Source organism: Aricia agestis, chromosome 18 (assembly GCF_905147365.1).
Source record: "Aricia agestis chromosome 18, ilAriAges1.1, whole genome shotgun sequence".
Classification (NCBI taxonomy): domain Eukaryota; kingdom Metazoa; phylum Arthropoda; class Insecta; order Lepidoptera; family Lycaenidae; genus Aricia; species Aricia agestis.
In genome coordinates, this window is record NC_056423.1 from 9858076 (window position 1) to 9881871 (window position 23796).

The window sequence follows — 23796 nt, forward strand, 5'->3', positions numbered from 1 at the left end:
TTTAACAGTCAAGAATTATAAATTTTTAACAAAATCATTATTTAATTACAGTTAAAAATTCGTCTCCGAGTGCGGCAGTAAGATAAAGCTTAGATGTCCAGTTGGATCGCTGGTTCAACTAGATGGATAATAGGAGCATAAGATCCCAAGCAAAGGCGGAACGTGTCTTGGTGGGGCTCCGTATAAAAAAATTGCGGCCCTTAAGAAAGGTCGCCTATTTAACTTTTCTAATATTTTTAAAATAAAAAGAAAGTTTTTATAACTTTTTGCAAATGTACTTTGGGAGCACCTGTGACCCGGGGGTCCTGTAGCTCTACCATGAGTTTAAAGCTATAGTTTTTATCGATACTCTATACCGACTACGTAAATATTTATTATGGCAAATTTTACAGCGCCTCTAGCGGTCACTTGCGGAACTAAAATCGCCGTACTAATTATTTACGTAGTCGGTATCGAGTATCGATAAATACTACAGCTTTAAACTCATGGTAGACCTACTTTATAATTGATACGACATATAAGGCAGTAGCTACGCCCCTGAGTCCAAGTCGCAAAATGATGAAAAAAAAAACACAGTTTACATACTATATATTTTCGTGTAATCGTTTATTATAATTTGTAGAAAAATGTGCAAATACAAACATAAATATGGAATAATATGTATACATTACAATACTTAACATATTATAATACTATAGCGAAACTGTAACAGAAAACGACTGGCATTGCCTTTAGTCTGAAGTGAAGTTAGCAACGAGTCGCAAATAACAAAATAATGTCATGTGCAAATCGTTTCAACTTCATGTACAATCGGCAATAGGGCATATTACAGTTCGACAAGGCTCTAAATGAATATGTCAATGATGTCAATGGGCGCTGCTGGTAAAGGAGAACTGTCAAAAATGACGTTTTTGTATGATAGGAGCGTTAGTTCCTTTTTTCGCCACGTTCATAAACAGCCTTGTCGAACTGTACTCTAATTTTGTCACACTAGAGGCAGCACCGCCAGCGCAAACAAAAAGTTTTGTTCAATGTTTGACAACGTTTCTGTCAATATTCTGATATGACGTGTGCGACATTTCGGAATTTGGTCGGATTGTTTACTGTATGTGCTAGTGGCGCCCTCTGCTCTGACTTTTGCGATATTTTGCGATTCCCTATTGTGTTTCATTATGGACTATCACTTTTCTTATTCAATACAATTAATTTTGATCCAAATGTTATCAAAGTGTGAGCGTCTTTAATGCTACCAATTTCAATTATTCGACTTTCAATTTGTTTTCATTTAGATGAAAATTTATTAATTAAAGATTCAAATGTACTCTACATTTGAATTTCAAATATTTAGCCTCCCGAAAGTATTTATATATTATTTAAAATTAAGTATTTTTTTTAATAATATAAAATATTTCTAAGATTAGACAACATTACAAATTATTTTAAGATTGCAAAGTTCGCCGATTGTACAAATTTTAATTATCACTGAGAGCGCGTTACCTTATAGCCTATTCATTTCATTTATTAATTTACTTTTTCATTTAAAAGCTTGGAACCAAACCAGTTTTATAAAAAAAATTGGCAACGAAATAGAAACCAATATCTACAAAACTTAAAGTCTAATGAATTAATTTTCAATTAAAAAATAATAACCTCTTTCAACAATACAAAATGGCCGACATTTGTAACAAAACTAAGTCGGTGGAATGATGAACGTATAATCCGTTAAAATTGTTTTACCTCTGAGTATCTCCCTTAGGCTGGATTTAGGTATATCACCGCGAGGCACACCGCGAAATCACAAGCAATTGTATGTAACTATTTATTTAAATAGCGGCGCGGTCGCGCTGTCATTTACAAACATTTGCTTGTCATCTCGCGGTAGCCGCCATACCCTGCGTTCGGGTGGGCGCTAAATCCAGCAGTATTTAGCATTATGCATTATGAGCAGCTCTCAAAAATAATTTGGCCTCTTTTTATCATTATCTAAAGGTCTCATCACTCTCATCGTAGGTAAAATAATTCTGAACGGACTGTATTCGAGTGTCGATCATAATGGACCGTCTTAAAAAAATCTAGAAATATCCAGAGTCTTGGTTTACGTACAAAAACTCTAAGATGACTACATAACACTAATAATAATAGTTAATATAATAAAATATTGGACGCAGATTTATATTGGCTTTGACACTGCGTGCAAAAGACAGTGTGGGCGTGTTTTCGTACGCAGTTGGTACGCACTGTGCGTACGTCACTTAGATTTTATTTCAAAGACATAAAAATCAATAATATTTAAAAAATCTTTCATAATCACAACTGGTCGCTGTTAAGCATTAGTGTCCTAACCCACAATTTTTTTTGTTGTTAAATTTTGAATGCAGTCTTGTTCTAAATCATCTACAGAACATAACTGCATTCATAACTCAATACGTAATTTTTGTGTGGGTTAGTACACGAATGCTTAACAGCGTCCACTGTAATAGTAAAATTTTAATAGGACCGGTGTATACATATACCGTACAGAAATGTATGTTATTTTTTTATTTTTTGACGATTTAGCGACAAATCATTAGTCTTTCTTTGTCATCCCTTCCAATATTTCTTTGTCATTCCTTTGCGCACGAGATAATATTTATCTCGTGCCCAAAACATCAAATCCTTGCTAAAATTATCAAATGTCTATCTGTTACTACTTATCCGATTTTGTACAGGGATTTCGAGTCCACAAAAAGGACATACTATGATACTTTTTATCCCGAAAAATGCACTATTTCAAAGCTGCAACATCTAGTACAATATAAATCCACACCAAACTTACAATCTAACAATGAACACAGAACTTGGAACAACCGAGACGTTTAGAACCGAACCAAAAGTCTTCATATGGCTCGTTAACAGTTATTCTACCTCGGAGTTATATGAGATTGAACCTTATGTGCACGGAATAGAGGTCTTTCAAAGGTAGAATATATGTAAACGCACCGTAGCTACCACAACCTCATCGCACGTTGAGCTGCCGTAAGAAATAAAGCTTAATTATTTACAAACAATAATACTCTCTTATCTTAAAAAAAGAAAAATAATCATGGTAAAATTCGCTGAGATAATATGTTTTTAACATTTATATTTTTGTTTCATTTATGATTGATTTAAAGTCTTGCATGTTACAAAATAATGTTAATTATAAAAAGTATGTACGAGTATTGGGTATGCATGCGAGCTACCTGTCTAGCTATTTTTTTGGTTATTTTGATAAAATCATATAACAATACTTTAATACAAAAGTAATGTTTTTTTATTATTCTGGTAGTTATTCTGGGTTGCCATTCAAATAAAAAAGAAATGTAACATTATTTAATAATAAAATGCCCTTAAAGGTTGCCTTTAGTGACTTTGTCTTAATAACATGAAACACTTCTAGAATTTCGCACAATCATACCATCTATAATTATCGTGTGTTTTTTATAATAAAAAATAATAATACAATATATATACACCTCTTATTCTAATTTGACATTAAATTCTCAGTAGTATACGAACTAACGACAATAATTTACTATTTTCATAAGAGATTTCACAATCAGCTAGCACCTATAAATTATATTTGAATATTCAAATTCTGCCTTGTTCTATAATCTACATTTAAATCACGAACACGAAAATTTTAAGCCGGCAACACTCAATTCAACCTAGTGTTGCTAGTTGCAAATTTATATAGTCAGAAAAACTTGTAATTTTATTTACATTTTGGAATTGCACATTGCACAGAGTGTAAAAACAATATCCGAATACTTTACATAAAGGGAAAATACTTACTTTAAATTGGCAATACTGAAATATATTCAAAACAGGAATCGATCAAATTGAACATATTTGTACTGTAGTATTCGATTGATTTTTTAGTGTCTATCCCAAAAGTGGTTAGAAAGAGAGGGAAAACCTATCGTTAAATATTTTCTCAGTCTTATAATAATTATAGCTCTGTTCTAGGAAATTATACAATAGTTCATATTCGACAATTTAAAAGTATTTAAAAAAATTAACCGAGTTTAGTAAATATCTGACCGTAGTCGATAAATATTCCTCGAATTAAGTAATAAAATTTTGGTATTTTTACAAAAAATATAAAGCTACATTTACACAACGTATCAAACACTTGGATTAGTATATCTATTACATTCTAACATCCATACCCCCTTACTCAAAAAAAAAACATTACACAATGATTAGTCTATATACAATGTTTTGTCTTTATCTTTCGAGAAATATTTTCTATATATCAGACAAGATCAGAGCATTGTTAAGACTTTAGAGTATCCATTATATAGAATATTTATTAGTAAGGGAATAGTCTATACACATATAATTAAAAAATAAATTCATTTTACAAAGACAGTTCGAGGGATATACTTCCAAATTAGCCTTAAAGTGAGGTAGTAAAGAAAATTGAGTTTTATTTCAATAGTTACAAGTCGCAATTTACATTGTCCTATCTAAAATCGGGAATGTTACAAATTTTGACCCTTATAATATACAACTACCCACAAGCCGCCAAAAAAATATAGGCGACATACAATGGCACATACAACTATATTAACTATATAAAGCTTGACCACAAACTATATTCACTAGTTCACTACACAATTTGACTAATTAAAAGAAAAATTCGAATTAAAATTTTGAATTTGACTTTGATCGTTTAATAAATAGATATTGTTTAATTAAAATGTAAGGAAATAATCCTTTTTTTTCCTTACATTTTTTAAACAAGATCTATATTTTTTTCCTTTCATATCCATGAAAATATATCAATTTTTTAGATATATACCATTATTTTCCAAGAAGTAACAACTAAAAACTTGTATAGTAACAAGAAAATTTTAATATCAGATCAAATAGCAGTATTTACAAATAATTATAATCACACAGGAATTGATAAGCAGATGTCGGGTTATGCCAAAGACAAAACCTACAGTAGATCCCCCATCCGCTAAAAATCAATTTCTGTTCCAAAACATTTGTGACCTATCCTCAAAAGCAATGTCGTAAATAAAAATTACTTGTAAAATTCGTTCCTCAGTTCTCAAAACAGAAGAGCAAACAAAACATTATAATATACAATTCAAAATACTCTTAAACTTTTTGATTGCTCAATAATATCTAGGAGATCGAAGTAGCAAATCGTTCGTTATTTTACCTTTCAGTTGTTAACGTCAAGATAAATCATTAGCTCGAAAATTCAAGGTCAAATGGTTCAACTGTTAAAAGTGAAACAGAAGATATTCTATCTCGCTTTCATTTGACCCTTGGTGCGTCGTTAGGTAGGTACTCAATGCATGGACAGCCTTCATGCTTTTAGTGTGAATAGGGTTACTCACTTTGCGACATATGAACTCAGATCAAATAGAAAAGCAAGATGGCGCGCGGCCTTTCAATTAGTGGTTTTTTCGCAAGCGTTTTAAACGCCCAAATATGCAAGAACTATACTTTATTTCGTACGTAACTGACACGAATAAAAAAACGGCCTCACTTCGAACTTACAACTCTGTATTTTTATTTGGTCTGAGCATATGAACGTGTGAATGCGGATTCGGATTCGACAATACTCTCGGCAACCAATAAACGCCAGAGAGCTAAGCGTCGCCAAGTTGCATGTTCTCGAATCCGAGTCCAACGTTTGTGAACAGCCTCCATAGTGTAGGTACATACTGCTATGTAACTTAGTAGGACAGTAATCACAAGGGTGAGACATACAATATTCATAGTAATATTTCTCTTTGAACAACAAAAGTTGTGACATCGCCATTTCGAATTTCGATGCGTGCATGCAAGTTGGGGGCGTTTGGAACTTGCACGTCAGACATGACAGCGCGGCCATTTTGATTTGCGATGTTGGCGCCATTTTGGAGCTCGTTGACACTTTGGATATCGTGTGCGATAGCGCCATTTTCGTCGTGGACGTCATCTACAGCGCCATATCGAACGAGGACGTCATCGGCAGCGCCATATTGGAAGAGGACGTCATCGACAGCGCCATTTTGAAGGTAGGCAGCGCCGCCATTTTGGGTGGGTGTGTGCTAGAGTCAGGCGTGTCAGGCGGTCACTTTACGAGACTGGAGAGCGAGCGGGATCTCAGTGTCGGAGAGCGCGACGCGGCAGGCGCCACCGCCGCACACGCGCGCGCGCCGAGACCGACGCCGCGAACCGCCTGCGAGTTGCGACACACCGTTACGTCGCGTACGCGTGCGCTCGCATCACGTGCTCGCGTTATGGTCAATTCAGACCGCAACGCAACGCGTAGATGCATTTCTAAATTTGTACTGAATTAACAGATTTCAATTGCGTGAGACGTCTTGCAAATCTGTCAAATCCATAGAAATTTATAAATGCATCTACGCCTCGCGTTGTAGTCCGAATTGACCCTAAAATGCATTGAGAAGACGGTCGACGATTCAAACGATGTGGATTTTAGTCTTAAACTAATGTTATGATTTGAAGTTTATTAAATTTATTATTTATTTTTTTGTCGATTTTATCACATAGTTTGAATTGGACCGTCTCTGGAGCGCATAAGGATCAAGCTACATCTGTTCATAAAAAGCAGAATGTAATTTAATGCATCTATCCTTTACTTATTTAAAAGCGCGTACAGCAATACGCTCTTTGTCTCACTTTATTTTTAATAATTGTAGAAAAGTATAAATATAACAGATGTAGCTAAACCCTAACGGATCACAAGCATAATAAATACCCATGTATAGATTAAGTGTCCAAATGATTACCTCCATTTCATTTTTTATTCTATTCTATTCGTTATTAATTACTTAATTAGACACTGAATGTATACTTGGGGCATAAAATATTTTGAAAATATGTAGAAATTAATGGATCATTATCTATGCAAACGCACTAGGCAGTGTAGAAATAACGGCGACGAACAACAATCACACATTGTATGTATTACTGTCAATAATTCGAAAATGATCTGACTACAACAATAAAAACAATTTTATTTAATAAATAATAAAAAATGGGCAGCAAAAACTAACATTTTACCTCTCTACTAATAGAATATTTACGCAATGGATATCTCACAAACATTTCTGTCCCTGTCTGACAGACGACTATTCCATCGTATAGGTGTATCATACAAATGCAGCAATTCATAAGTATTATCCATTAGCAATTTCTATTACTAAGGAAGTCATAGGCGATAGGTTTTTTTGTATATTTTGCTGTCGTTTTTGTTGTAGTCAAATATTTTAAAATATTAATGCGTGCACTTATAAAGAGCTTATTACATTCTTATTATTGCAGACATTCGATGCAACCATATTTTGAATCTCAATAAATATTTGATTTTGTCATAATTTAGATATTATACGGTCGATGAGAGATCCAAGTTTACCACTTTATAACCCTATTACTCAGCAATACAATTCAGATGATACACTCTCTATCGTTGTTATAATAATTCTAAATTGATATTTATTGATATTTTATATTGTCTTAAAGTAAAATTATCGACAGATAGTGGGATTACTCAAAAAGACTGGTCAAAAAAATGTAATACGCTCCAAAAATAAGAAAAAAATGCATGCTACGCATTCTCACATTTCAGCAGAATTATGAGACATTAAGCGCCAAATACATAACAAACGGTAAAGAGAAATACATTAAAATAAAATACAGACGTACAAGGCTGGTTTGACATGGCCGTAATCAGAACTAACGACGTCATGTTGTAAAGTGTCATTTAACAGGTACTTTTACTGACCTGCATTATGCAAGTACGCTGGACTTATGATACCCTTTGAAATTACAGCTATTTTTTGTGCATTTGAAGCGGAATCAGCGCCCCCAATGCGGGGGAAGAGAACTAAATCTGACGTAAAAATGACGTTTGTAAGCCGCCATATTGGCGCTGATAGCAGTAGTGAGAGTACTTGGAACTAATACTAGTGATGACAACTGTTGTTATTGGTTGTGGTTACGTCAAATTTAGTTCTCTTCCCCCGCATTGGGGGCGCTGACTCCGCTTCAAATAGGCACAAAAAGCAGGTGGGCATCATAAGTCCGTACTGCGTACTTGTATAATGGAGGTCAGTGGGTTTTTGGCGTGTGACCAAAATGTAGACTATTATTGTTGGTGAATGACAGTTTGCGTGGTATTCGCATCCACATGCAATCATCGAGGATGACATTTTGGATGTTATCTGGATGACAATGTGGACGTCATCGTGGCGTGAATTCAAAGCATCCTTGTAGGTATTTTATAGATACTTGTTAATGTAAATAATACCTACTTACTATAATAAATACTATATTAAATTTTAAAATAAGTTGAAGAAGGAAGAGTCTACATAATAGCAACTATGATCAACTAAAATATATGCGTTATATAAAAGTTCTAATAAATTCGTCGCGATATAATAAATGTACTTAGTAGACCTATAAGCCTTTGCATGCCTTAAAAACATTGTTGTAAATCCTTAATAATTTTAATTTAGTATCTATTTTTCCTTTATAAACGATGATATACGATTATTTTTGGATCAAAGTCAGCCATAATATTTTAGTTATTCGTGAACCAAAAATTTGGTTATCCTGTTCTCTTTTAGAAAAATCGAAACCATTTCGAATGACGGTGATATAACTATAGACATAGTAATACATTCTATATTTTGAAGGTACCCGCGCATTACGTGAGATCACAGCGGATCGGGCGGCATTTTCTTTATACTTCTACTAGCTATCGCACACTAGGTCAGCATTCTGCAGCCTGACATAATGTGCGTACTTTAAATGGTATAGAAGAAGAGATATATATGTCAGTGTACATATAAAGCAGCAAACGTGCAAACATGCGAACATATACAAGTCAAATGCCACACTAAAGCTACCCCCTGCGCCACACTGTTAGTTGCGAAGGCATTTCGACGTGAAGTGAATTTGTCAGTCATTTATCTATTCGTTAACACTATTGGTTCGACAAATTGTTTAATTATAAAGTGAGTTAACTTAAATGACCAATGAGGTCCGTTTGTGGATTTCACAAACAAGGTATAACAACCTGTAAAACGCGAAAACAACAATAACTGGATTGTTTATGAATATATTATACATTAAAAAGAGACTGTGCGATTTAGCAAAACTGCGCCATCTATCCACAGCTCAGGAAACTAAAACTTTTTATTAACATTTTACCAGTATTTATTTAAAAATGTATTGGCTGTCAAATCTTTAGCCTTTCAGGACAGCAATGTGTTAAACATTTTTCGATTAAATGTATTATCTAAATTGCGAATAAAAGTCAACTGAAATCATATTCATCCTTCATAAAACCGACGTTGACTCAATCTATTCAGCCGCAACTGTGATAATCTGTATCCACAACAGCATAAACGTATTGTCTATATAACGTTGGAAATACGTTCGAGTGATGAGTGAAATGCCTTCGCCGGATTAGTCCGCACCACGTTATAACACAAACTGTACCGGTGCGCGGCCGCGGGGTTCAAAACAGAAACTCTAGGCAGGCGACAAGCACGTATAGAGCGGTGCTCTCCGTCGGGGCCCCGCAAGCGGCGGGGGCTTGCGGGGCCTCGGGGCGGGGGCCCGGGGGCGGGGCCTCGGGCGTACCGGCGCGCGCTCGCCCCGCGTCCAGCGACGCGGCCGGCTGCAGGAACCACTCGGAGCGCGTGCGCATTCGAGCCCGCTGCCGCTCGTGCACCTACACACCCGGCCAAAACTGATCAGGCGCGGTCAGAGGTCACGTGACCCCCAAGCATCTAGGTTTCTTTTATTTCGACATAATTTGTGTGTCTATTTGTGACCCCCTTCAAAATCTTGGTTAGATTAGTGTATTTTATGATATTTATATCGTCATAGGTATTGTGGTCTGTGCCTTATATTATTCGTGACTTTGAAAATATCGTTACAAACCCCCCACGCCCCAAGTTTCAGGCTGAGGGACATGACAATCCAAAACGTAGATTATTGTATCTTTTATTTTATTATTATACCTATTTGTGACCCCCGCTATAATTATGTGACAAAGCCCCCAAGGTTCAGGCTGCGATCGCGCCTGCGCCTGATGGTAAGTATGGGGTTTCACAGACATTACCCTTCACTGTTTATTGTATGGGTTTTCTCCTCAGTCTTTTTTATTAAACTTTATTTTTTCATTTCACCCTACTGATCGTATTGCGTTATATAACAGATGTCATTTTCACTAGCATTTACTCAGATCTAGCCCATCTGATATTCAATGTAATACCATTTGTATATTAAACCCTTCCTTACCCTATATGTATATATATAGTTATTAGAGCTATCATAGAAAATAACACCACCTTATAAGCCCAGATTGAAGGTGAAGTAAAACTTATAAGTACATTTTATTGAATTATATATAAAAAAAACATGATAGTTTTTATTTTAGCACCAATAATTAATTTTGATGTGAAGCACTTTATAAGTTTCTACGATAAACATAATAAGGAAAAATATAATTTTAAAATGTCTTCAATAAACTTTACCAATATAAAAAACAACTGACATGCCAAAATTTTACACTTCAACACCACATCATCAATTTTTTCATTCTGTTAGTTATTAAGCACCAACATTAAAAATTTAAAAATATCATTATTTGGTCGCAGTTAAGCATCTGTGTACTAACCCACAATTTTTTTTTGTTGATTTATGAATGCATTCTTGTTCTAAATGATCTAAAGAACAAAACGACATTCATAACTCAATAAGTATTTTGTGGGTTAGTACACGATTGCTTAACAGCGTCCATTTATTGTTAACACTAATTACGGGGTTAGTGAAAAGCTGGGATCGGGTTACACCTACCATCACAAAAATTAGTATCAATGAACACAGATATAACTACATACTTAGAAATTTAGTTCCAATTATATAAACATATTATGCCGTTCGGCCAGAGAACGGGCACAATCAGCTTAAGCCCCATTACCAGGAGAATGAAAGCAAAATCAAGCTAATTATGAAGGTTCTTTCAGATTGAGGGTAAGTCCGGACAATTCAAGTTAACGCTAAGTATCGATTTATATGAGCCCGTGTGAACGTGCAGTTTGGCCGCTGCACAATGAAATAACAAGCAATAGGCATGATGACTTTTTTTTTTTCTTATTGGTAATTAAAAGACCCTTAAAAAATAGAAACATAGCTGAAAGAATGACTCTGATAGCTTAAAAAATCACCAAGATATGATAATTCAAACATCTCATGAAATAGACCTGCCCGAAACGCTCCATACAAAGTGCTACGAAAGTATGACGTCACTCTTTCGTAGTTTGTATGCATCGGGAGAGAACTTTGTTCGATAGGTATATTTAAATATTGCGTTTATGAAAGTGGTTTTATAACAAAAGTGGCTTTTAATTGTATAAGTTATCGAATGGTATACAAATATTAAGAAATTTAATTGAAAAAAAATCGACTGGAAGATCCAACTTTGAAGGCGCATAACAAAAAAATACAAATGCTATCAAGCTGAAATTTTGGGAACACTTATTTTTTACCGTAATTTCTTTTTTTTTTTATTAACAAAATTCGCTAATCTTAATCCCTATTCTATGTAAATAGCGGCGAAACGGCCGTATTTAAATAAATCGTTATATACAATTGCTTGTGATGACTTAATTATCGCTGTCACGCAGATGCATATAAATCGGGCCCAAATCGGCGAATATTTTGCTGTCGTGTCGACAGTGCAACGACGCCATTTCATTGTCACTGCAGTGCTAGGCGAACTAAATATTCGCGTATTCAACGTTTACTTGAATTGTCCGGAAAAACCCTGTATCTGAACTTACCTTTTAACTTAACTAATGAAAAGGTGTACTTTTTTTAAAACCCAAATAACATTTACTGCTAATGGGTTTTATGCTGATTGAACCACAATGTAAAGTTTCTTAAACGTTTTTGTAATTTCTTGTTCAGTAAGGGCGATATTATAATACTTTAACATTTAAACTATTTTTAATTTTGTAAGGGCCTGTTACACCACTTCCTAATAAGTGACGAATAGGCTATCCACCAATTAACTTGACAGATCAAGAATCTGTCAAAAAAGTTGTGAATAGTCTATTCGGCACTTTATCAGGAAGTGGTGAAACAGGCCCTTAGACTCGTTTTATATAATAATCTGTATTTTTCTTTTATTTAAAACTAATTTAAAAACTACATATTATTAAAAACTAAAATTCGCCCTTTGTAAACAAGACACTTAGTTTTATGTATGAAGCATAGTTGCCTGGCAGAAACCATTTTTTTTATCATGCAACGATAAACCACTGAATTATACGATACATCAAATATGTACAATTTTATATATCACACAGAAAATACACTTAGTACTTTTACTGACCGTAGTGACTATATCATTGAGCATATACAGGGTGTAACAAAAATAAGTGATAATACTTTAGGGTGTGTACGTGTTTCTTGTAGAGAGTTCACTGTGAAAGTGGCAGCGCTGAAAGACGAAATTTTTTTTTCACTTTTGTATGGGCAAGGGCCCGAGCGTCACGAGTTTCCCCATACAAAAGTGAAAAAAAAAATTGGTCTTTCAGCACTGCTACTTTCACAGTGAACTCTCTACAAGGAACACGTACACACCCTAAAGTATTATCACTTATTTTTGTTACACACTGTATAATGAATGAGGTTTTGCTAGACATCAAATACTTCCAAAATCTTTCGTTGCTTCTTTTGATATCACGAAAACAAACGCAGATATCATCAACCAGTGGTTTACATAAGTGAACAGATAGACAAATACATTTCGTGACTACGGGTGCGATATTAGTTAAACCTTTTCACCATTATTTAAACAATAATTCCTTTAGTGCGCGCTAAAATTCAAACAATCTTAAATTTAATAGAAAAGAAGGTTTGTTATTTACACCTGTATAGAACCAGTGATTTGTGTTTATGGTTTCTATCTATTAGTTATCAAATATTAACTTTTAGGTTGGGTACACTTAGGTCAGGTATTTTAAGGTTTTAGGGTATATTGAATGAAACCTATATAAATTGAAAAAAATATCTAGAACTCTAGCATTGGGGAATACAGTCTTAAAGTTAATACCATAAAAGTTCTTTTCCTCTATTAACTAGTCAAATCTAAAGGATCTAGCAGAGCTTTTAGTGTTTGTTTGGAACATTCTAGAACCTAACGAGAGTTCGTTTAAAAACATAAAGGCCAACTTAAGGCTGACTAAAAGTTAATCGTTGATCAAATATCATGTTTTCTCTCTCTCGTTTTATATGAAAGAGATGTCACGATACTTTAATTAACAATTACTAATAACCTATTTTAAAATGTTATGTATCTGTATAAAGGCCGCACACAACTTTAAGAACACTTGGCGAATCTGGAGAGGATAGTTGGAACATGTGTACGATAACTATTAATAACGTACAAAAGTTACCAGTGACCTGCCACAAAAGCCACCAATAGTGTGCTATCGTCTGATCGCGATCTACCAATAACGACTCGTCTGATCACTTAGGTCAATGTATACTGGCGCAGAGTCGAAGCAAAAAACGAAACATAACAAATTCAACCATAATTCCAGAGCGTAACGCACACATTACTTCTGCGATTCTGCGCGAGACCAATCAGCGTTGGTGGCGTGCCAACGAGCGAAATGCCCTACCTTTTAAAAATCTTAGAAGTATTATGTACTCTCTTAGAAGTATTATGTACGCTCTGGAATTAAGATTGAATTTGTTATGTTCAATTTTGGTAAACTTCGCTTCGATGCGCTTCGACTCTGCGCTAGTATAAATTGACCCTTATCTACCAATAGCGTACCCACCTCGCTCACCAAAGGGAACTAAAACATTGCGCATTCCCCTTCCATTTTTTCCAAGCGTTTTTAAAGTTGCGCTTGGCCTTAACTTTTATAGAGTAAAGTTTATATAATTATAATAATATATCGATATAATAATTTAAAGGCTTGGACCTTACCTGGGGCAAGTAGGAGAGGCTCTTAGTACTCTCAGCGTACTTGTTGATCGCTCGCAGTTCGTCCAGCGTCATGTGCGGGCTCGAGTTGGACCGAGACGACTGGGACGACGAGCTCACTGACACCTGGAATCATCGTCATCGTCATTAATCATCATCACCATGTTTTATGGACGAGAGATAATAAGGATCACAGATTTTTAGAAATAAGTCATATTATGTTATGGGGGCGTGGCACTCCGCACGCGTCGCCAACTAGTGCGCAATTAAAGGTTCTATGATACCTTCACCATGTTCTACTACCTCTGTTTTCCGGTAATAAAAATAAAAATTTGTCAAAAATCTAAGCCAACGCGCTGGATAACAAAAGGTATTAAAAGATCCTGCGCTGTTAAGAGATCATTATACCTTAGTTACAAATATAAGAAAGCAAATAAAGAGGAACAAAAAAAATAATATAAAAATTACACAAAAATATTAAAAAAATGTATAAGTAAAGCTCAAAGTTCATTCAATAATAACTACATAAAAAAATCAAAAAACAAATGTAAGGCTACCTGGAATGTGATAAAAACTAACATGGGCAGTATAATTAATAATAAGAACATAAATATAATAAAAACAAAAAATAGAGTATATACAAATAGTAATGACATAGCAGAGCTCTTTAATAATTATTTCATTAATCTAACTAAGACAACTACAAATAATAAAAATGGAAATATTGACATGAATACAAAAGATGACAATTCTACAAGAAATTATAGCAACTCTATGTATTTATCCCCAACTGTGCCACAAGATATATACAAAATCATTAAGTCTTTGAACGATACACAGTCGGCAAGCTATGACGGAATTGTAACGAAAATAGTAAAGTTGGCAGCAAAATATATATGCATCCCTATTAGTCACACGGTGAACCTATCATTTGAACAGGGGCATTTTCCAAATCAATTAAAAAAATCGATCGTTAAACCCCTCTACAAAAAAGGTGATAGAGAGAATATTGCAAATTATAGACCGGTTACAATAGTACCTATATTTTCAAAAGTGTTCGAAAAAGCAATGCAAACTAAATTAATGAGTTACCTTAGCACTAATAATATATTGACTAAGCAACAATTTGGTTTTATAAAAGGGAGCTCTACCACCCTAGCTTGTTTCTCTCTAATTAAACAAATCGGTGAGGCTATTGACAAAGGTCTAGAAGCCGCCGCAGTATTCTTGGATATGAGTAAGGCCTTTGATTTTGTGGAACATAAAATACTACTCAATAAATTAGATAAATGTGGTATCAGAGGAAATGCTAACGATTGGTTTAAATCTTACTTAGAAAAGAGGACACAGTGTACAGAAATAACTAATTTATCCAACAAAAGATTAAAAAAATATCAGTCGCAATTCAAATTGAATACTATCGGAGTCCCACAGGGCAGTATACTTGGTCCTATTCTATTTTTATTGTATATTAACGACTTGCCACATTCAACAAATCATGAATGTATTATGTTTGCTGATGACACGACATTGATAATTAAATGTAAAAAAGGACAATTAAATCATGATATTAAAATTGAATTGAATAATATAATAAATTGGCTAAATAAGAATAATTTGAAAATTAATTTAGATAAGACAAAAATTATTAAATTTAATAAAAAAATTGATGATAATGACAATGAATTAGATCCTATAAAATGTGTGACAACAACAAACTTTCTAGGTTTTACAATTGACAATGACATGAAGTGGAAAGACCATGTTGACAATGTGTGTAATAAATTGAATCGATTTATATTTGCCTTGAGAAGAATTAGAAATATAGCATCTGTTAATTCAGCACTAATGGCATACCACGGATATGTTGCGTCTATTTTAAGATATGGGTTAATATTATGGGGGAACTCATCAGATATCACAAGGGCATTTATTGTTCAAAAAAGATGCATAAGGGCTATAGCGGGAGCTGACTACTTGGAACATTGTAAACCGCTATTTAAAGACCTGAAAATTCTCCCCCTACCGTGTCAGTATATATTTGAGATCTGTCTCTTTGTTAAAAAATACCAATATCTATTTCCAACAAATCAAGAAATGCAGAAACAAGGATCAAGTAGGCATAAGCATAAAATTTGGGTACCTAAACAAAATCTTGAAATTTATCGTAGAAATGCATTTATCATGTCAATAAATATATATAATAAGCTACCAAATAATATAAAAAATATAACAACCTACAATAAATTTAAAAATAGTTTGTTTTCTTGGCTGTTAGACAAATGTTTTTATTCAAATAAAGAATATTTTGAAGACAGACAAAATGTAGGAAGGTTTTGATCAAGTTAAAATTAGATTGTTGATATTTTTTATAATTTCCTACTACAATTAAATAATTCTGTAATTTTAAATTCTTTGACATCTATGGTAAATAACCCTTATTTAATAATTTTAATAATTGTAAATTTGACTGACATTTTTATTGGATTGACATTTTTATTTAATTTATTATTATAATCAATAAATAATTATTGTATAACTTGATTATATGACCACAATGTATAGCACAGAATTGTAAAAATGACACTGACATTATAACTTCTTTTTTTTTTTTCTTTTTGTTATTTAAATCGTTTTAGACGATGAATTTAATTTAATTACTGTATGCATTGCTAATTTTAATATTTTTTAATTGACATGTTTAAAAATACGATATTATATGCCTTAACTTATAAATTTGATTATTAATTGTGTAGTGATTATGACAATGTAATGATTATTATGGAACTAATGTTACTATCTTGAGTCTTGACCAATGTTCATATTTTAATGTTTGCATGTCGAGAAAATCGACCAAAATATGTGAGACACTGTAAAATTGTACCATCTTATGACCATATTTTTGCAAATAAAGATTATTATTATTATTATTATTATTATTAAATAGGAAACATGCACATTGCACATAATATAATAGTTATAAAAATTTTGCTAAAAAAATATAAAAGAAGGGCCACTGCAAGGTTAATATTTTATAAAATATTGTTTTTTACAAAAATTAAGAATTAAAAGTAACTTGAAACGGAACGGATTTCAAAACACTATAGTTTGTGCGTTTTAAGATGATATGGGTGACAGTTTTCATATTCCTTGCTACGGTTTTTTTTTACAAGAAAACAAAAAAAAATGTAATAAATTATATTCCATCTACAAAAACAAATGTTCCTATAATTGTAAATGAATAAAAACGAAAAGTTGCTAAATGCTAACTTAGTAATATAAAATTATAAATATTAATTGTGAAAAATTATTGTTACGAAAACATTTGAAAAATTTCAGATGCATGAAACGGAACTTATGTCAATAGAGATTGACTCTGTTGAATCGAAATCAAATCGATAAAAAAGGGCGGCCATCTTAAATCGCCGGCACCACTGAAATGTCAGTACGAAATCGATAATTTCGATTGCAATTCCTTTACGAAGTGATTCGATATTTTTAAACTATCGATTAATTTTTGTTAGGTAACTTCCCTACTATTGTCAATTATAATGTGTCACGCATATCATCATAAAACGCACAAACTATAATCAGCGTTCTGTCGTGCGTTCTGCCGTCACATCTGCTATTCGCATTCCAATTTAGCGTTAAAAACTATCAAAATTGAGCGTTTTGATCGTTTTTAACGCTAAATGGAATGCGGAGCATGACAACTTTTTGAGAGGTACGATCAGGTGGGGCCATTGTCAATAATTGTCAAACAGTAGTGACGTCATACAGACTACAGGTGCGTTTTGGCGCCAAAATTGAAATTGACAATCCTAAACCGCAGTTTTGCAGTAAATTTTAGTGTTTTAATTTTTTTAATATTCTTATGGTCTATTCTACATGGAGTTCTTCAAAATAAACAGAAAAATAAAAATATCGCATCTTCCCTATTGTATATAAAAGTGTCAACCGTATGCAAAATTGTAGTGTTTAACCAATCAGAGGTCCACGAGATATTTTATTCGTGCGATTACTATTAAAATTGATGCCGAGCCCCGCCCCACTGGAATCTGAGCTCTATAGCGTGCACATAGGGTGCAGTGTACCTTTTTTTTATAGTTCCTCCCCCTAACATTATCAGGGCTCGTTAATTCACATAATACAATTTTTCCCAAATATATTTCCTGTTCACGACCTACTATGAATAATTTAAAATAGCCAATTATAGTACAATATTCAAATTAATACTTAATAACAAATAAAATTTCTAAAATTAATACATTGTCTCACTAAACTCAATAGAACAGTGGCACGATACAAAAACTATCCTAATATCACAGCTGTTAACCTATCAATAGAACCTAATTAGTATCACAGATTATAATATTGCTATTTCTCTTAAAAACTACACCCACGATCGTCCTGCAAAAAGCTAGGAAGATGTTCCGCTTTTTCCTCCCCAGGATGGATGGCAGATGGTGCAGTGTACCTTGAAGACGCTCTCCTCGAGCGAGATTGACAGGCGCGTGCAGGAGTCGAGTAGGGAGTGCTCGGGGATGATGCCGAGCCCCGCCCCCGCACCCGCGCCCCCCGCCGCCCCCATCAGCGCCGGCATCGATTGACACTCCTCAGACTTAGATAAACCTGGAAGAGAAGATTATTAGTACTCCTCATATTTTGAACCGACTTTCAAAAAGGAGGTTATGACTTGTGTTCGTCTATATGTATTTTTCTTCTGATTAATTCCTGCGGATTAAAAGAATGCTCATTAAAAGGATTTTTGTATTGGGATACCGCTGTCGATCCTGGGCCCGTACCACAAAACGGTTTTGAGACTCAAACAATCGTACGAGAATGCCGCGTCCTACTGTAACAAACGTGAAATGACGTTGTTAGAGCAGGACGCGGCATTCTCGTCCGATTGTTTGAGTCTCAAAACGATTTCGTAGTAAGCCTACTGGCGACACAGGAGATACTATATAGGATAGGATATTGGTGTGGGGAATATGTGGTGACAAAACCGTTTAAAAAAGAATACATGTAGAAGAAAGCTTTATTCACAAACTACGATATACGTCTACTTGTGTTGTGATTCCAATTCGGCGTACAGAATTAAAATACGATAGCAAAATTTTTTTTTATAATCATACATAAAATACGACCGACTCATCAAGTTAAATTCCATTTTTTTTTTCGTAAATCTACGACTACCTAATAAGTTTAAAAAGCTATTAATAAATGAGGATAAACTAATAACGGTGCTTAACTAATGAACTACAATGACATTATCATGTGCTTCCTCATACCTGATGCGTGTTAGTTTTAAGGTAAGACAGCACTACGCGGCAGCGACACGACACGACACTTCACGTTCCATAAAACTGACGTATTACAAACGTGAATACGTCAGTATTACAATTTGTAATACTGACGTATTCACGTTTACAAACGTGAGCATGGAACGTGAACGAGTCGTGTCGTGTCGCTTTACTGCGGTCTCACCATAACTCTTTACACAATTTGACACTCACCAATATTTACAATTTAAGTTATAGTAATGTAATATACTCAAGAAGAAATTAATGACTGTCGCAGCGATCTGCAAAGTAAATTTTTAATGAATTTCGTTATCGGTTTTACCTACAACACCTTCGGACACACTGGGTAAAAAAAGAATCTCCTTTTATGTTAGTGTTTTTGGCAAAATTTTGTCAAAATAAACACAGAAAAAAACTTTTTGCAGAAGTCGGAAGACTTCTGTGTGCGTTCTTATCTAATCATTAATATTCAGTTAGTAAAATTAGGTTTGGCGTCTTCTATTTTTTTACGGGCTAAAGAGTTAACAAATATTTTAATTTCTTGCGAACAGCGACACAAAAAATTTAGATATTAGGCCAAGACATTACTGCTTTTATTACATTGTTATAGTCAGATACAACGTATTTATATGCAAATCTTTTTATTAATAATCTTTTCAGGATATTAATATACGAATTTCTAAGAAATTCTCTGTGCTACAAAGTAATAAAAATGTAATAAATATTCATTATTTTACATTTGTAATTAGTTTATATCTTAAATATTATTATGCAAGGTCAACGTTCGCGAATATATAGGTAGCTTTCAAATGAATGTAGCATGCTAAAGTCATCTACCCTAATAGCCAAGCAAGGGCGGATCCAGGGGGGGGGTCATGGGGGTCCATGACCCCCCCTGGGCTGGGTCCAGGTCCTAGGTGAACCACTAAGTAAAATTGTGAAACATACTGATTTTATATATTTTTATAGATTTTATTTAAGTACTTTCAAATTTCAATACTTAATTAATTTAATATACCTAATACTTTGTTTGACGGCAAACGCATGACTCGGGATCGATGATGACCCCCCCCCCCCCCCCCTGGCGCCAAAGTTGGATCCGCCCTTGTAGCCAAGAGTAACTTTTTTAAATATTGTATGGGCATAGTTCATGACCTATGATCCATTCCTCATAGAAACATGGAAGTCAAAAGCATGTCTTTCAGCGCCGCTAAGCAGTGAACTCTATATAAGGGACACATACACGCCCTAAAGTATTATCACTTAGTTCTGGTAAACCCTGTATTGTACGGTTGTCTCACCCTCAAGGTTGTACTTGTTGCCCCAGCGGTCACACTCGCACTGCAGCCACGTCTTCTCAGCCTCCAGCGACAGTTGCTCTGGAAATAGCGGATAACATCGTTTCAATATTAGGCATACGTTTTGCTCAGACCATTCCTAATACCGCATTTATACATTCGCACGAATAGCAAGGCGAATCACGAGGCGAATGACGAACACGAATGTGTAAACAGTGCGCTCGCTATTCGCCTCGCACTTTGCCTCGCTATTCGTGGCATTCGCGTTGAGAGCGGTTTTTCGGGCGCGAATCAAAGGGCACGAATAGCGAATACGAACTTACTGTTTACACATTCGCCTGCATTCAGTTGACAGCTAGCGTCCGACCCTACAGGACGTACAGTACAAAGCCGAACATGCGTAATATTTGACTGTACACTGTACTGAAAATAAGCCTATTTTTAGTACAGTGTATATGAAAAATGTTATCATGTTATAATTATTATTATGTTATAGTACAATGTTATTAGTTATTACAGTCGTTTCTTTTCTTACTATTGTGTAAACTTATAAGTCATAATTTAAGATTTAACTTATTATACTTACATTATACATACAAAAAGATTTTGTAGTTAAAGTATATTATTATATTTATTAGTTTTAATATATTATTTATGAGCGCATAGCTCGCCGATAAACTGCTATGCAGTTTGGCGGGCTAATATAATAAGGAAATATATTTCGGTTTTTAATAAAGATTTATTATTATTTTTTAGTATTATTATGTAATAAAAATGGAGTGGAGTGAAGGGCGAATTTTAGAATTTCTATAATTTTACAAAAAGGATGAGCTCATTTGGGACCCAAAATATCGCTATCATAAATTTCATATTCCTCATTCAACATCGCTATCATGATATGAACACGTCCTCCATGTTCGTGTGCGAATATCAAAATGAATCACCCCACGAATGTGTGAACGGTAGTTCGCGACAGCATTCGTATACGAATGTTTCGTGGGATGTTTCGTCGAATGACGAGGCGAATAGCGAACGCGAATGTATAAATGCAGTATAACAGTCTCACAAGTTACAAGGCACTAAATAGGTTCAAACAGTGACCACCTAACGGCGCATTCAGACGTGCGCGTTTTCTGCTGTAGCCAAGGTGTTTGGGAAAACACGCGAGCTGAATTCGCGCGCGCAAAAAACGCACACGTCGGAATGGGCGCGTTCAGACAAGCGCGTTTTCTGCGCATAGATAAAGACCACAGATACAATAAATAAAATATAATATGTTATGGGGGCATGGCCCGCCTGAAAATCGTGCGCGACAGTCGGGACTCGGAAGAAGTTGCTTGCGCAAGAACAAGTATCCGCGCTGGTCTGCTCCATCGCGCCTGGGTAGGTTTTAATCCCATGTGCACTTACTGTCACTACTGCAGTGCAGGGATCTAAGGGATTGGAGCTCCCAGGTGGGTTTGTTTCTACTGTCAGTTTAAGGATCTCAGGGATGCACTAGCCTCAGGTTGCTGCTAGGGTTCGGGGTCTCCTGTTTAATGTGACTACTTACAGGTTTAAATCTACTGCCAACTCTCAGGGGATCTCAGGATCTACTTACTGGCATATGCCTCCTGGTCGCAGCGTTGCCTCGTCGGCGGTAGGTGATAGGTCGAGGAAGGACAACTTTTCCACACTCAACGCCCATCTCAACAAATCCCTGCACTATTCCGCTCCTTGGGTTTTTTACTTTAATATGGAGGTTAGTCAAACAGTTCAAGGGGTCTACTCACTGGCATACGCCTCCTGGTCGCGGCGGTGTCGCGGCGGCGGGGGGTCGCGGAAGGAGCAGATCCACTCGTCGCGCACCCTCAGCACTCGGCCGGTCACGCGCGCGTAGTACTCGTAGTTCTCTCGCCCGAACAGATCGCCCGCGCTGAACTGCTCGATCAGCTGACGCATTATGCGCGTCGCCACCTGGAGGGTTAATGACATTAAAACCAGGGCTCCCATTCACAATGCCTAATTCGACTCGGATTCGGAAACTTCATCGCGCGACATCCAATAAACGCTCGCCGTGCTAGGCATTGACCAATGACCGCACGGTAAAGTTTCCGAATCCGTGTCGTGAACGCCCTGCCGAGCTCTTAGTTCTTCTCCTTTTATAATATGGCCGACTCAGTGTGTTGCCAATGTCAGAGAGGCTCAACCAGCCCTTAGTTATTACATTTGCGAATTTCGACAACGAAGTTAGATATCAAAAATGTGTGAGAATTGATATAAAGCATCGCTAAGCATCATCTAAATTATAAATTATAACACATGATTTTTTTTGCCGGAGAAAGACAACTGAAGAAATTGTATATCTAGTTATTTGCCGTGTAAATATTTTTATTGGTAATGGGAAAACATTAATTATGTCTTTAAAATATAAAAAAGCCTAAGGACCCTTCAGGCCACATGGGATTACATATAATTACTAAATTATGGTTCAGAACTTCAGATTTATTCAATAATATTGTATCTAAAACTAAGTGCTTCTTATGAAACTATGATTCATTCAAGTGATAATGAAATGTAATAAGTATCATAAGTGAAAACTATTAAAATTCCACATGAATTTGTAATTCTGTTTGTTTTGAAAAAGAGTAAGTCGCAATAGTGTGTGATATTACAAAAGAAACAATTAGATACACTCCAAAAAACACACATTAAATTTTATCTATGTAGATTGTAGATACATTTGAAATTATTTATCTATTTTACATCTATGCTAATTTTGCAACCTAGAAATACCCCTTACTAAAAAAAGTTACACAATGAACATGGGCGTACCCAGGTAGGGGCAGGGGGGGGGGAGCTGCCCCTCCCCCTGGAATCTATTACCTATACTCATGTTTTTCATTAATTTTCATGTTTTTTTTTAAATAATATGTACCAGACCGACCATCTTCTCGAAGGTATGAGCTGCTGCCCCCCCCCCCCCCTCCCCCCCTCAACTGAAATCCTGGGTATGCACATGACAATTAATAAATACAATTTGTCTTTGGACTTTATCTATCAAGCGCATTTTTCAATATATTATATATCTATTATCTATTATATTGAAAAATGTGCCAAGGACAAATTATTATAAGGCTTATGTATTGTATTTATATTTTTATTATTTTATTATCTATAATATATTATGAAATAATTACGCAAAGAA

The 23796-nt window shown here is 34.9% G+C and overlaps 1 protein-coding gene and 1 long non-coding RNA gene across 4 annotated transcripts in view; both read right to left on the reverse strand.

The window, feature by feature from the left end:
- LOC121736076 (cysteine sulfinic acid decarboxylase) overlaps positions 1-23796 on the reverse strand; it is a 77161-nt gene that overhangs the window by 25663 nt on the left and 27702 nt on the right. For 2 of the 3 annotated variants that reach the window (XM_042127131.1, XM_042127130.1), the window contains 4 exons: positions 22382-22565; positions 20613-20690; positions 18483-18637; positions 14009-14131 (listed from right to left, as the gene is read on the reverse strand). In XM_042127131.1, coding sequence (XP_041983065.1) covers positions 14009-14131; positions 18483-18637; positions 20613-20690; positions 22382-22565 — 540 coding nt within the window. Of the gene's footprint in view, positions 1-9268; positions 9731-14008; positions 14132-18482; positions 18638-20612; positions 20691-22381; positions 22566-23796 lie in introns of those variants that run through there. The other variant, XM_042127132.1, reaches the window with a different exon arrangement.
- On the reverse strand, positions 577-1341 carry LOC121736082. Its single transcript, XR_006036966.1, has 2 exons — positions 992-1341; positions 577-842 (listed from the first exon to the last, which is right to left on the reverse strand). It is a non-coding gene; the product is annotated as an uncharacterized LOC121736082 (long non-coding RNA).